The sequence below is a fragment of the Lepidochelys olivacea genome (genome assembly GCF_965140295.1).
Source record: "Lepidochelys olivacea isolate rLepOli2 genome assembly, chromosome: 9".
Taxonomy (NCBI): domain Eukaryota; kingdom Metazoa; phylum Chordata; order Testudines; family Cheloniidae; genus Lepidochelys; species Lepidochelys olivacea.
In genome coordinates, this window is record NC_140419.1 from 50,588,304 (window position 1) to 50,602,616 (window position 14,313).

General features: G+C 47.7%; 1 protein-coding gene across 1 annotated transcript in view; it reads left to right on the plus strand.

Moving 5' to 3' along the window:
* The first annotated feature begins 285 nt into the window (after positions 1-285).
* Positions 286-14,313, plus strand: part of UBE2G2 (ubiquitin conjugating enzyme E2 G2) — a 55,902-nt gene continuing 41,874 nt past the window's right edge. The window contains exon 1 of the mRNA XM_084640081.1: positions 286-498. Within this exon, the coding sequence (XP_084496207.1) occupies positions 456-498 (43 nt within the window). The 5' untranslated portion in view covers positions 286-455. The remainder of the gene's footprint in view (positions 499-14,313) is intronic.

Here is a 14,313-nt window from a genome sequence, read left to right on the forward strand (position 1 = left end):
TGGCCCTACGGGACCCACTGCGTCCCCTTAACTCGGCCCTTTGGAGCACCCGCCCCCTGCGCTCAGACACAAGGCTGGGCGGGACCCTCCGTCCACTCGGCGCCCAACGACTCCTTCCCGCAGCGCCAGGACCACGGAGCTGGATTAACTACGGGGGCCGGGGCTGTGGAAGCGGGGAGGCATCCGCGGGCCGGGCCCGTGCAGCGGCCGCGGGGGTGGAGTCTTGATGCCCCCGCTCCCTCCACCCCGGGCTCTCAGTCTCCAGCAGCCCCGCCCCTAGCGCGTGCGCCCGACGGACCCCGCAGCACCAGCGAGAGGGAGCTGCGCGCTGGGCCTGGGCGGCCTTTCTAGCCGCGCCGCCTGGCTCTCTATGGTGCGCTGCTGCCTCGGACGCGGCTGGCGGCGGCGGGGCGCGCTCCAGCTCCTCACGGCTGGCGGCTGCGGCCCGGCCGGGCATGGCGGGCACGGCGCTCAAGCGGCTGATGGCTGAGTACAAGCGTGAGTGAGCGGGCCGGGCCCGGCCTTCCCTCCCGCGCGGGGACCCAGCCGCTGCGGGGCGGGCTCGGCATCGCTCCCCCAGCTTGGCGTGGCACGGGGGCGCCGAGCTGCGGGCCGGGCCTGCGCGGGACAGGGGCTCCAGGCGAGGCTCCTGCCGCCGGCCCATGGGGCCTCTGTTGACGCGGGGCAAGGCGAGGCCCCTGAGCGGAGCCGTGGGGCAGCGCTCCCTGGCCGGTCCGCCCGCGGCTGAGGAGCGGCCCCTTCCCTGCCCTGCCAGGCGGGGAGGCCCGGGGTGCCAAGGCCCCCGGGAGAAGCTGGGGAGAAAGGAGCAAAGACGGTGGGGAAATGGGGTCAAAGCATACGGCTGTTTTGGCCGCCATGTGAAAATCATCCTAGTTCTGAGCACGCTCTGCCCGCTTAACCAGGCGGGGCTGGTTGGAGACGTGACCTGTCGGACAAGCTGCCGTTGACTGTCACTGGACGTGTCCTTTTAAACAGCTGAGCTCGGGTGAATCAACGTTGGTATTGTTCACATCTTTCCCAGTAGAAGGAGCAATGAGACTTTCACTTCACAGTTTATCCAGCGAAAGCCTCATTGCTTTCTGATGAATGATGGAAGAATCTGACTTCTGCAAATGCTGCAGGAGTACTGTACTTCAGTGTGCTGTGATGATTAAATGGCCCCCTTGATGACTCCATCCTCAACCGGTATATAAAAAGCCCCGGACAATTGTGACTAGAAATCTTAACGATCTGACAGGAGTCTGACCCCAGACAAATGAGTTGCTTGTCTCAGGTTGTCTGCACTACAAATTGCTTCGGTATAACTTATGTCACTCAGGGGTGTGAATAAGCCACCCACCGAGTCATGTAAATTACACTGACCTAAGCGCCACTGTGGACAGCGCTGTTTGTGTGAGAGAAGCTGCTCCACCCCCCGCCAATTTAGCTACCACCTCTTGTGGAGGCAGGAATTATTAAGCTGATGGGAGAGCTTTCTCCTGGTGGTTTAGAGCTGTGGCTGCTATAGTGTAGACGTAGCCTCAGTCCCTTTCATAGTGTGGAGGTATCCATGTCCCAAAGCTGCATGATGACCAGGCACTTATCAGGGCCGTTGTTGGCTCTCAGTGAGGATGAGGATTGTGTGGGCATGAAGAGTGAATTGCTCTGATCTCTTTTGTCTGCTGCTTATGGGCAAGAGTGAGGTCTATTTGTGCTTCTGTTGAGTTTGTTGCATCTGATAGTGGTTAAATTGAGAGCCCTAGATACCAAAGTTCCCTTCAGAAGCATTAGATATGCTTCTGATCTTGGGCGGGTGGAGCGGGGGAGGATTAGTCCCTGCTTGCATTTGGGAGCTTAGATGTTCCTCCTTTTAAGTAGATCTCCTAATTTAAAAAACTTGGGCGCTTCTGTTGTCTAAAACTTCTAACTGAACTTTGGTTCATGCAAATGTGAACTTAATAGCATTAAAAAGACTTGGGCATAATAGGGGTAGGCATTTGTGGCCAGGTCCCGGGGGAGCCATGCTGCGGTTGCTCAATTAGGGCAAACTGCAAAGAATAGTGCGGCAGTCCCCCAGATCGGTGGTTATTTCAATACTTAGTTCCACCAAGATAGCAACAAAACACTTCTATAATACCTTACTGGTTACCCAGAAGCCAAAATGCAATTCCCTTAAAGCAATACAGCCTTTGGCTTCCACCCAGACAGCCAAGTCAAATATGATGAGGATTACTGAAAATCTTGTTCATCATATACAAAGTTCTACCAATCCCAGATGATCAGCCATATTACCCATCAAGTTAATGGATATTTCAGATCTTACCCAAATACACGCTTACAGCCAATCCTTTAGTATCTAACATCTAAAGGTTTTATTTATAAAAAGAAAGAAAGAGGTGAGAGTTAAAATTGGTTAAAGGAATCAAATAAATACAATAATTGCAAAATTATTGGATTAGCTTTAAAGCAGTGATGGCATAAACTGCTAACTAGTTAAGTCTCTGGTTGTTCCCAAGTAATTGGAAGGTCCTCAGTACCTTGGTTATAATGCTCCCATTAGTATAAATCCATAGTTCAGAGATCAGAGCAGGAAAGAGGCAAAATGGAGCTGTTTCCAGGGCCTTCTATAGCTTCTGCCATGTGGGGGGAAACTTCATTGTCTCAAACAAAGCCTTGGCATAGTTTGTGGAAAAATACAGGAACACAAGATGAAGTTTAGTACCACAGGGTCTAGTCCAGAGGTGGGCATACTATGGCCCGCGGGACCGTCCTGCCTGGCCCCTGAGCTCCTGGCCTGGGAGGCTAGCTCCCAGCCCTTCCCTTGCTGTCTCCCCTTCCCTGCCGCCATGCGGCACAATGTTGTAGGCGGTGGGGCTGCAGAGTCCAGCCTGACCTGATGCTCCGTGCTGCGTGGCGGGGCTGCCTGTCCTGGTGCAGCCGTGCTGCCAGCCACCGGTGCTCCAGGTAGCGTGGTAAGGGGGCAGGGAACGGTGGGGGTTGGATAGAGGGCAGGGGAGTTCAGGGGGTGGTCAGGAGTGTGGATAGGGGATGGGGCAGTCAGAGGGTGGGGAATAGGGGTTGAATGGGGGCAAGGGGTGGCAGTCAGGAAGGAGAGGGGGAGTTGGATGGGGTGGCGGGGGCTGGTTAGGAGGCAGGAAGCGGGGTGGGGATTGGGCAGGGGTCCTGGGGAGGGCAGTTAGGAAGGAGAGGGGGGGTTGAATGGGATGGTGGGGGGCAGTCAGGGAGAAGGGGTGGTTGGATGGGGCAGGGGTCCCGTGGGGCAGTCAGGAATGGGAGGAGGGGTTGGATGGGGTGGCAGGGGGCAGTTAGGGGCCGGAGGTCCGGGGGCGGTCAGGGGACTGAGAGCGGGGGACAGGGGATGGGACAGGGGGGCCATCAGGGAACAGGGGGGGCAGATGGGGCTGGAGTCCTGGGGGGGCTGTCAGGGGGTGAGAAGCGGGGGGGGGTTCAGATGGGGGCGGGGGCCTGTCTGTTTGGGGAGGCACAGCCTCCCCCAACCGGCCCTCAATGCAATTTCAGAAACCTGATGCGGCCCTCAGGCCAAAAAGCTTGCCCGCCCCTGCTCTAGTCACGTGCCCTTGCATGAGTCAGAGCAGCCATTACCCGTACACTAGATAGAAGGTCCTCAGGAATGTCCATTAGATGGGGATAGGCTTCTTCTGTGGCCTGTTGTGTTCGTTGGTGGGCAATTACTCAAACTCCATTCACAATGTGCTGGCTAGACTTGATGTAAACTGCATTGTGGGTGTTTAGATTCATAGATACTAAGGTCAGAAGGGACCATTATGATCATCTAGTCTGACCTCTTGCACAATGCAGGCCACAGAATCTCACCCACCCACTCCTGCGAAAAACCTCTCACCTATGTCTGAGCTATTGAAGTCCTCAAATCTTGGTTTAAAGACTTCAAGGAGCAGAGAATCCTCCAGCAAGTGACCTGTACCCCATGCTACAGAGGAAGGTGAAAAACTTCCAGGGCCTCTTCCAATCTGCCCTGGAGGAAAATTCCTTCCCAACCCCAAATATGGCGATCAGCTAAACCCTGAGCATATGGGCAAGATTCACCAGCCAGATACCCAGGAAAGAATTTTCTGTAGTAACTCAGATCCCACCCCATCTAACATCCCATCACAGGCCATTAGGCCTATTTACCATGAATATTTAAAGATCAATTAGTTACCAAAATCATGTTATCCCATCATCCCATCTCCTCCATAAACTTATCGAGTTTAATCTTAAAGCCAGATAGATCTTTTTCCCCCACTGCTTCCCTTGGAAGGCTATTCCAAAACTTCATTCCTCTGATGGTTAGAATCCTTCATCTAATTTCAAGTCTAAACTTCCCAATGACCAGTTTATATCCATTTGTTCTTGTGTCCACATTGGTACTGAGCTTAAATAATTCCTCTCCCACTCTGGTATTTATCCTTCTGATATATTTATAGAGAGCAATCATATCTCCCCTCAGCCTTCTTTTAGTTAGGCTAAACAAGCCAAGCTCCTTGAGTCTCTTTTCATAAGACAAGTTTTCCATTCCTCAGATCATCCTAGTAGCCCTTCTCTGTACCTGTTCCAGTTTGAATTCATCCTTCTTAAACATGGGAGACCAGAACTGCACACAGTATTCCAGGTGAAGTCTCACCAGTGCCTTGTATAATGGTACGAAAACCTCCTTATCTCTACTGGAAATACCTCGCCTGATGCATCCCAAGACCGCATTAGCTTTTTTCACAGCCATATCACATTGGCGGCTCATAGTCATCCTATGATTAACCAATACTCCAAGGTCCTTCTCCTCCTCCATTACTTCTAATTGATGCATCACCAGTTTATAACTAAAATTCTTATTAATCCCTAAATGCATAACCTTACACTTCTCACTATTAAATTTCATCCTATTACTATTACTCCAGTTTACAAGGTCATCCAGATCCTCCTATATGATATCCTGGTCCTTCTCTAAATTGGCAATACCTCCCAGCTTTGAATCATCCACAAACTTTATTAGCACACTCCCACTTTTTGTGCCCAGGTCAGTAATAAAAAGATTAAATAAGATTGGTCCCAAAACCGATCCCTGAGGAACTCCACTGGTAACCTCCCTCCAGCCTGACAGTTCACCTTTCAGTAGGACCCGCTGTAGTCTCCCTGTTAACCAATTCCTTATCCACCTTTCAATTTTCCTATTGATCCCCATCTTTTCCAATTTAACTAATAATTCCCCATATGGCACGGTATCAAATGCCTTACTGAAATCTAGGTAAATTGGATCCACTGTGTTTCCTTTGTCTAAAAAATCTGTTACTTTCTCAAAGAAGGAGATCAGGTTGGTTTTGCATGATCTACCTTTTGTAAAACCATGTTGTATTTTGTCCCATTTACCATTGACTTCAATGTCCTTAACTACTTTCTCCTTCAAAATTTTTTCCAAGACCTTGCTTACTACAGATGTCAAACTAACAGGCCTGTAGTTACCCGGATCACTTTTTTTCCCCTTTTTTAAAAATAGGAACTATGTTAGCAATTCTCTAATCATACGGTACAACCCCATAGTTTACAGATTCATTAACAATTCTTGCTAATGGGCTTGCAATTTCATGTGCCAATTCCTTTAATATTCTTGGATGAAGATTATCTGGGCCCCCTGATTTAGCCCCATTAAGCTGTTTGAGTTTCGCTTTCTACCTCAGATGTGGTAATATCTACCTCCATATCCTCATTCCCATTTGTCATGCTACCATTATCCCTAAGATCCTATTTAGTCTTATTAAAGACTGAGGCAAAGTATTTGTTTAGATATTGGGCCATGCCTAGATTATCCTTGACCTCCACTCCATCCTCCGTGTTTAGCGGTCCCACTTCTTCTTTCTTTGTTTTCTTCTTATTTATATGACTATAGAACCTTTTACTATTGGTTTTAATTCCCTTTGCAAGGTCCAACTCTACTTGACTTTTAGCCTGTCTCACTTTATCCCTACATGTTCTGACCTCAATAAGTTAGCTTTCCTTGCTGATCTCTCCTGTCTTCCACTCCCGGTATGCTTTCTGCTTTTTCTTAATCACCTCTCTGAGATGCTTGCTCATCCAGCTTGGTCTATAACTCCTGCCTATGAATTTTTTCCCCTTTCTTGGGATGCAGGCTTCCGATAGCTTCTGCAGCTTTGATTTAAAGTAATCCCAGGACTCCTCTGCTTTTAAATCCATAAATTCTTCAGTCCAATCCCTTTCCCTAACTAATTTCCTTAATTTTTGAAAGTCAGCCCTTTTGAAATCAAAAACCCTACTAGCAGATTTATTTTTGTTAATCCTTCCATTCAGTTTGAACTGAATTAGCTCGTGATCACTTGAACCAGGATTATCCCCTACAACCATTTCTTCTATGAGGAGCAAACACATTTGAAATATAGGAACATAGTCAATATTCATAACTTCAGATACAAAAATAATATATGCATACAAATAGGAGAACCATATTCAGCAAATCATAACTTTTCCATAGATACCTTACATGACCTACAGTATAAACTCGTTCATTAGTCCATTCGTTTATAAGCCGACCCCCCAAAATGGATAGGTAAAAATGGCAAAAACTGTATGACCCTTTCATAAGCCAACTCTGTATTTCAGGGGTTGGCAAACTTTGGCTCCTGGCCCATATGGGTAAGTCGCTGGTGGGTCGGGACATTTTGTTTACTTGGAGCATCTGCAGGCATGGAGCCCCTCAGTTCCTAGTGGCTGCAGTTTGCTGTTCCCAGCCAATGGGAGCTGCGGGAAGCAGCGCGGGCCGAGGGACATGCTGGCTGCCACTTCCCGCAGCTCCCATTGGCTGAGAACGGCGAACTGTGGCCAAAGGGAGCTGAGGGGCTCCGTGTCTGCGAAAGCTCCAGGTAAACAAAATGACATTATATTAGATATTCAATTCAATAGAGCTTAAAATTTTCAAATTTTGATGTAGACCCATTGATAAGCCAACCCCGCTCTTCAATGCTTCACTTTTTTACCAAAAAAATTTGGCTTATGAACGAGTATATACGGTACTTTGTATAAGATTTGCTGTATTTATATAACAATGGTAGCCACAATGGTCATATTTTAATCATATAACATCAGAACATTCTTTGTGTATTGTTTGCACAGCTCTGACAGTACATCTCAGTCATGACCTACAACATATGCTATTCCAGTTCTGAGTCTTCCTTGAGAAGAGGCATCCGAACTGTAATTGAATGTAGTCTTGTGAACAATTAATGTAATCTATAGCAATTAATTTACTGTGCAATGATTTCACCTATGGGGAGACGAGCAGAAAAGTTTGGCACACTGTGTATCCCAGCTTCCCCGACGTTCTAAGTGATGTAGTTTATTATCAAAACTAAGTTCCTCTTGGAAAATTATAACCGTAAGTCTGATATGTTTTCTCTCCGAGGCATGTAATTGTCAGTCCTTGTAGACCATTAATTGATCTGTCTTCTAACATTTGAACAAACATAGTTAAACTGCTTATGCAGACAGTAACTCTCCTAGCTAGCCTCTTTTTTGTTAAGCTTTTGTTCCAAAAAGCAGAGGTAAATCTAGACCATAAATACTCTTCATGCCTTTTGCTGATGTTTTATGCTAATGATGTACAAGTGAACACCCAATTATAGCTGTCCTCTAGTATTTTTCTTTAGCCCAAAATAGCTTTCAAAAGTAAAAATATAGTAAATGTTTGTTCATAATCTTAAAGTTAGATCCCCTTATTGTGCTTTTTTGCTTTTATTGGATGTGGATTATTAGCTAACTAGTGTGTAAACTGAAATTAAGAGAGACTGCTCTGGGGAAAGCTTTTTATGAATATATACTTTTCTCACTACTTTAATCTGATTTCTCCCCTCCTCCCAATAATTTGTTCCTAATTATGACAGAAATACCTGTTTGGCGTTTGGCTTGTTTTTTTTCCTAGTGTACTATCTCTGAAATTCTTTGATTTCTTTTATTATTATTTTTAATTTTGTTTTAGTCCCTTGACTTTTTTGTATTGAGATCTAGGCCTTGATACTTCAAACACCAGCATGCTTATCTTTACTACTGAGAGTGGTCCCATTCATGTCATAGGGTAGTGAAATGTGTGCATAAGTGTTCGTAGGATCGGGGCCTTAATCTGATTTTCGTAAAGTAGTAACTTCCCTTCCAGCATCTCTGGTCTTGTAAAAGAAGTTAAATCATTCCTTTTTTTAGTTTAGTCAGTTGTCTGCTAGAATAGTGTAGTTATACTCGAGCTGGTGCTTTATTTACATCTGTACTTAAGGTTACATGAGCATTATAATCCTTTGTTTTCAGTTTTTCATAATGTTCAGGGACTTCAATATGTTGGGCTGAAATTTTTCCAGAAATGGTCTCTGCCTGTGTATGTATTTTTTTTATAGTTTAATTAAAAAAATTGGTTGCCATTTCTGAATGAGCAAGTAAAAGATGACAACAGCAAACTTTCCCCATTTTTATATGTTGTAAATAAATTCTTGAAACAATTTTTTAAAGAGCTCTACTGACAAAATGGCTGGGGTAGAGAGTTCAAAGTTTTGTATGGCAATGTTCCTTTTTGAGTTCTGGTGAACATTTAGTTTTATTTGGCAGATAGGAGGGTTTCCAAATTTTCTATGTATGCAGGTAAAATTTTTAAAAACCTATATTCTACGCAAAGCTGCATGTATGCGTACTGGGAAGATGCAAGTTTTCTAAAGAACACTGCCTCATTAACTGTGTACGTTGAATGAAGCTGAGATCCTGTTCCATTCTCTGCATGTTGGTTTAAGCCGTTACAATTTTTTTGCCCTGTGTGTATGTCTTTCGCTGCTTTGGAAAACTATGGGCTTGGCTACACTTGTGAGTTACAGCACATTAAAGGAGCCCCGGGCGCACTAGCTCAATACTCGTACACACTGGAAGGCACATGGAGCGCTCTGACTCTGTGGCTGGCCCGTTCCTGGTACTCCACCTCGGTGAGTGGAATAACGTTTGTTATGCCCCCGCTGGAGCGCCACGGCGCCAGTGTGGATGCCCTGGTCTGTTAGTGCGCTCTGATCGACCTCCAGAGGTGTCCCACAGTGCCTGTCGTAGCCACTCTGGTCATTACTTTGAACTCTACTGCCCTGCCCTCAGGTGACCAACCGTCAGACCCACCCTTTAAATTCTCTGGGAATTTTGAAAATCCCCTTCCTGTTTGCTCAGCCAGGCGTGGAATCCTCTCGGCGAACCTTTCCAGATGACCATGCCTCCATGCACCAGACGATCCCCAGTATGGAGCAATGGCGAGGTGCTGGACCTAATCGGTGTTTGGGTGGAGGAAGCTGTCCAGTCCCAGCTGCACTCCAGCTGTAGGAATTACAATACCTTCAGGCAGATATCAAGGGACATGATGGAAAGGGGCCACGACTGGCACGCACTGCAGTGCAGGATTAAAATGAAGGAGCTGTGGAATGCCTACCACAAAGCGCACAAGGCAAACAGCTGCTCCGGTGCTGCCCCTGCGACCTGCCGTTTCTACAAAGAGCTGGACGCGATACTTGGGGCTGACCCCACCTCCACTCCGAGTACCACCATGGACACTTCAGAGCCCAGTTCAACAAGGTGGGAGGAGGAGGAGGAGCAGCAGGGTCAGAGCGAGGGTGCTGAGGCAGAGGAAGACACCCTGGAATCCCTAGATGCATGCAGCCAGAAGCTGTTCTCAAGCCAGGAGGAAGGTAGCCACTCACAGCAGTCGGTGTCTGGGGAAGGACAAACACCAGAGGAGGTTCCCAGTAAGCGGCTTTTATTTTGGGAAGGAATTTATTTGGTGCAGGCTCTTGGGGTGAGGAGGGTTAGGGCTGCATGCATGCCTAGATGCGGAATAGGACCTTGGTATGCTCTCTCTCACATCTTGGTAATCTGTCTCAACGATCTCTTCAAAGATCTCATCCAGAACTTGGGAAATGTGCTTGCACAGGTTTCTCGGGTGAGCCACTGTGTTCCTTGTCCCAGTAAAGCTAACTTGTCCTTGCCACTGTGCCGTGAGGGGCGGGGGGACCATAGCTGCGCACAGGCAAGCTGCATATGGGCCAGGGCGGAATCCGCATTGGATTAGAAGACCCTCCCTTGCTTCCCAGGTCACCCTCAGCAGCGAGATATCCAGGACTAACTCCTGTGGAAAATGTGGGGGCAGTGTTCAGTATAGGGGCCCCCTGCCGCTGTTGGCTCTCCCCAAGGCACAGAAACCCAGAGGACAATACAGCCGTGAAACAATCAGTCACGCTTGACCCTGTGCTTACTCACCATTTTGGGGCTCCTGTGGGTTATGTGCGCTCGCTTTAGGACGGGCAAATTATGCAATTGTGTAGACTGTGCTTGCCCTTAAGTATGAGGGAATCATTGCTCTGTCTGGTGTGAACAATGCTGCCTCTGTTAAGTGTTGCATTTTGCCTTTGCAGATGCAACCTTGAGATCTCAGCCGTCCATGTTATCACCAGCCGAAAGACTCCAAAGAATCAGAAAGAGCCAATGTAGAAGCAAGGAAGCCATGTTGCATGAAGTAATGCAGCATTCAATCAATGAAAATCAAAAAGTGCAGGAGTGGCGGGACAGGGAAAGGAGGATCAGCCAGCAGAATGAGGACTGCTGGCACAAAAGCGCGGTGCTCCGGCAGCAAAGCACGGATCGTCTGATAAGCATAATGGAGCGCCAGGCGGACTCGATCCAGGTGCTTGTAGCCATGCAGGCGGAGCACTACCGTGCCTGGACTCCCCCCCCCCCCCCACACACACACAGCCCTTGTCCCAAAACTCTTTCCTTTGTGCCCCCATGTCGCCTCCAACCCACTGTCCCCAACATCCGGGTTCTTACCGCCACCAGCTGCCTCCAACACCTGTAGCTTCACCACCCAGCCCTGAAAACTACGACTCTTACCCACTGCACTCAACCCCCATCACCATGCAGTATAGCCATCCTGAAATGCAGCACTCATTGCACAGTACGCCAAAGAGGAAGGCTGAGTATGATAACAGGACAGATGCAAATCTGTGGTTGTACCGTTCCCCACCCCACCCCCTTGCCCTGTCTGTTTCACAAGCAGTTGTTTCTTTTCAATAAATGGATTTTTTGGCTTTGAAAATATTCTTTATTATTGCATAAAGTAAAAGATACCTTAGCCCAGAAAAGAAACAGGCTCTGCAAGTCAGCGTAGCAAACACAGATTGCTACCAACGTTGGAACCACTGCACTTCACTCCCGTTCAGGGCACCAGACATTACTGGTGGCTTTCAGCCTCAAATTGCTCCCTCAAGGCATCCCTAATTCTTGCAGCCCCACGCTGGGCCTCTCTAATAGCCCTGCTCTCTGGCTGTTCAAATTCAGCATCCAGGATTTGAACCTCCGAGTTCCATGCCTGAGTGAATCATTCACCCTTCCCTTCACAAATGTTATGGAGGGTGCAGCACGTGGATAGAACCGCAGGTCTACTGTCATCGGCCAGATCCAGCTTCCCGTACAGAGAGCTCCAGTGGTCCTTTAAACGGCCAAAAGCACACTCCATCGTCATTCTGCACCTGCTCAGCTGTTGTTGAACCTCTCCTTGCTGCTGTCAAGGCTCCCTGTGTAGGGTTTCATGAGCCGTGGCATTAACGGGTAAGCGGGGTCTCCAAGGATCACAATGGGCATTTCGACTTCCCCTACAGTGATCTTCTGGTCTGGGAAAAAAGTCCCAGCTTGCAGCTTCCTGAACAGGCCAGTGTTCCAAAAGATGCTTGTGTCATGCACCTTTCTGGGCCAGCCTGTGTTAATGTAAATGAAAAGCCCACGGTGATCTGCAAGTGCCTGGAGAACCATCGAGAAATACCCCTTCCGATTAACATACTCAGAGGCTAGGTGGGCTGGTGCCAGAATTGGAATGTGTATGCCGTCTATCGCTCCTCCGCAGTTAGGGAAACCCATTTGTGTAAAGCCATCCACAATGTCATGCAAGTTACCCGGAGTCACCGTTCTTCTGAGCAGGATGTGATTAATGGCCCTGCAAACTTGCATCAACATGATTCCACCAGTCAACTTCCCCACTCCAAATTGGTTGGCGGTAGCTATCTGGAGTTGCCAGCTTCCAGATTGCAATTGCCACGTGCTTTTCCACCGTCAGGGCAGCTCTCAATCTCATGTCCTTGCGCTGCAGGGTGGGGGCGAGCTCTTCACACAGTCCCATGAAACTGGGTTTTCTCATCCGAAAGTTCTGCAGCCACTACTTGTCATCCCAGACTTACATGAAGATGTGATCCCACCACTCAGTGCTTGTTTCCCGACCCCAGAAGCGGCATTCCATGGTGGTGAGCATGTCCGTGAATGCCACAAGCAAGCTTGTGTTATATGCGTTACTCGAGTCGATATCATCATCGGAGCGCTCACTGTCACTTTGCATTATAAGGAATAACTCGACTACCAAATGTGACGTGCTGGCGAGACTCATCAGCATACTCCTCAGTAGTTCGAGCTCCATTCCCGCAGCCCGAAAGAGAAGACAGAGCGCGCAGTACAAAAAACGTTGAAAGATGGCACCAAATATGGATGGAAGCACAGGGATTGCTGGGATGCAAACAGATGCATCATGGGGCGTTGGGACAGGACCCAGAATGCCCCGCCCCCCACCCTGTTCCCACAAGCCACAGCGCCAGAATGGGAAGAGATGCTTTGTGGGATAGCTGCCCATAATGCACCGCTCCCAGTGCCGCTGAAAGTGCCACAAATGTGGCCATGCCAGTGCGCTTGCAGCTGTCAGTGTGGACAGACTGCAGCGTTTCCCTACTGCGCTCTCCGAAGGCGGGTTTAACTTGAAGCACTCTACATCTGCAAGTGTAGCCATGCCCTCAGTCAGTGTTTGCTTCCTTGAATCATATGGGCATTGTGTGCTTCAGACTCTGGACTGGCCATTCTGCTAGTGCCAGTCAAATAATTTCAGCTTGTTCCGTGGTTGGGCACTGTCATAAACATACAGCTAAGGGTAGCGTAAAATCCCTCCTTTACCTGTAAAGGGTTAATCAGTTCCATTAACCTAGTTGGCACCTGACCAGAAGCACCAATGGAGAAAGAAGATACTTTCAAATCTGGGGGAGAAAGGTTTTTGTTTGTGCTCTTTGTTGTTCTCTCGAAGACAAAGAGAGAGACCAAGCAACTAATCCAGCTCCTACTAAATGATACATCAAAAATTACAGAAATAGTAAGTAATAGCAAGGAAATGCATTAGAGTATCTTTTGTTTTAGCTTGTGAATTTTCCCTATGCTAAGAGGAAGGTTTATTCCTGTTTCTTGTAACTTTAAAGTTTTGCCTAGAGGGGAATCCTCTATGTTTTAAATTGTATTACCCTGTACAATTACCTTCCATCCTGATTTTACAGAGGTGCTTGTTTTTCTTTATAAAAAAGTTCTGTTTTTAAGAATCTGATTGGGTAAAGGGATTTGGGGGGATATTTTGGGGAAACAGGAACTCCAAGTGGTTCTTTGTCTAACTCACTTGGTGGTGGCAACAAACCGTCCAAGGACAAGGAAGAATTCATGCCTTGGGGAAGTTTTTAACCTAAGCTGGTAGAAATAAGCTTAGGGGGTCTTTCATGCGGGTCCCCGCATCTGTACCCTAGAGTTCAGAGTGGGGAGAGAACTCTGACAGGCATTAAAGTCAGAAATTTGAGGAAGTTAAGACACTACTAGGCTGACAGGAGAGCTGCTCCCATTGGCGTGGTTAACCCACCTCTGCGAGAGGCGGCAGCTATGTCTTTGAGGTAAGCCTTCCTGTCGACATAGTGCTAGCTACACCACGGGTGAGGTTGGTATAACTGAATTGCTCGGGGTGTGTGTGTGTGTGTGAATTTTTTTACGCCCCTGAGCAATATAGTTATACAGGTGTAATTTTATAGTGTAGACCTGGCCTAAATATCCTGGATTTTGTGCTGTGTTAAATCTGAAATTGGTTGAATGTCATTTTTGAGGAAAAGCATTTTTTTGGTTGAAGCACGTGAGAGTTGGTAGATTGGAATCCTCTTCCTGGGGCTGGTCTATGCTACAAAGTAAGGTCGGTTTAACTACATTGCTCATGCCATGTGCGATGTAATTAAGCCGATCTAAGCCTTGGTATAGAGACTGGTAGGAATTCTTCTGTCAGTCTAGCTACCGGCTCTTGGAGAGGTGGATTTACTTCAGCAGTAGAGGAATCCTTTCCATCTCTGTAGTGTCTACATTACAGTGCTACTATGGCGCTGCTGCTGTAGCGTTTCTAGCATAGCCATATCCCCAGCTTTGCCAGTAATG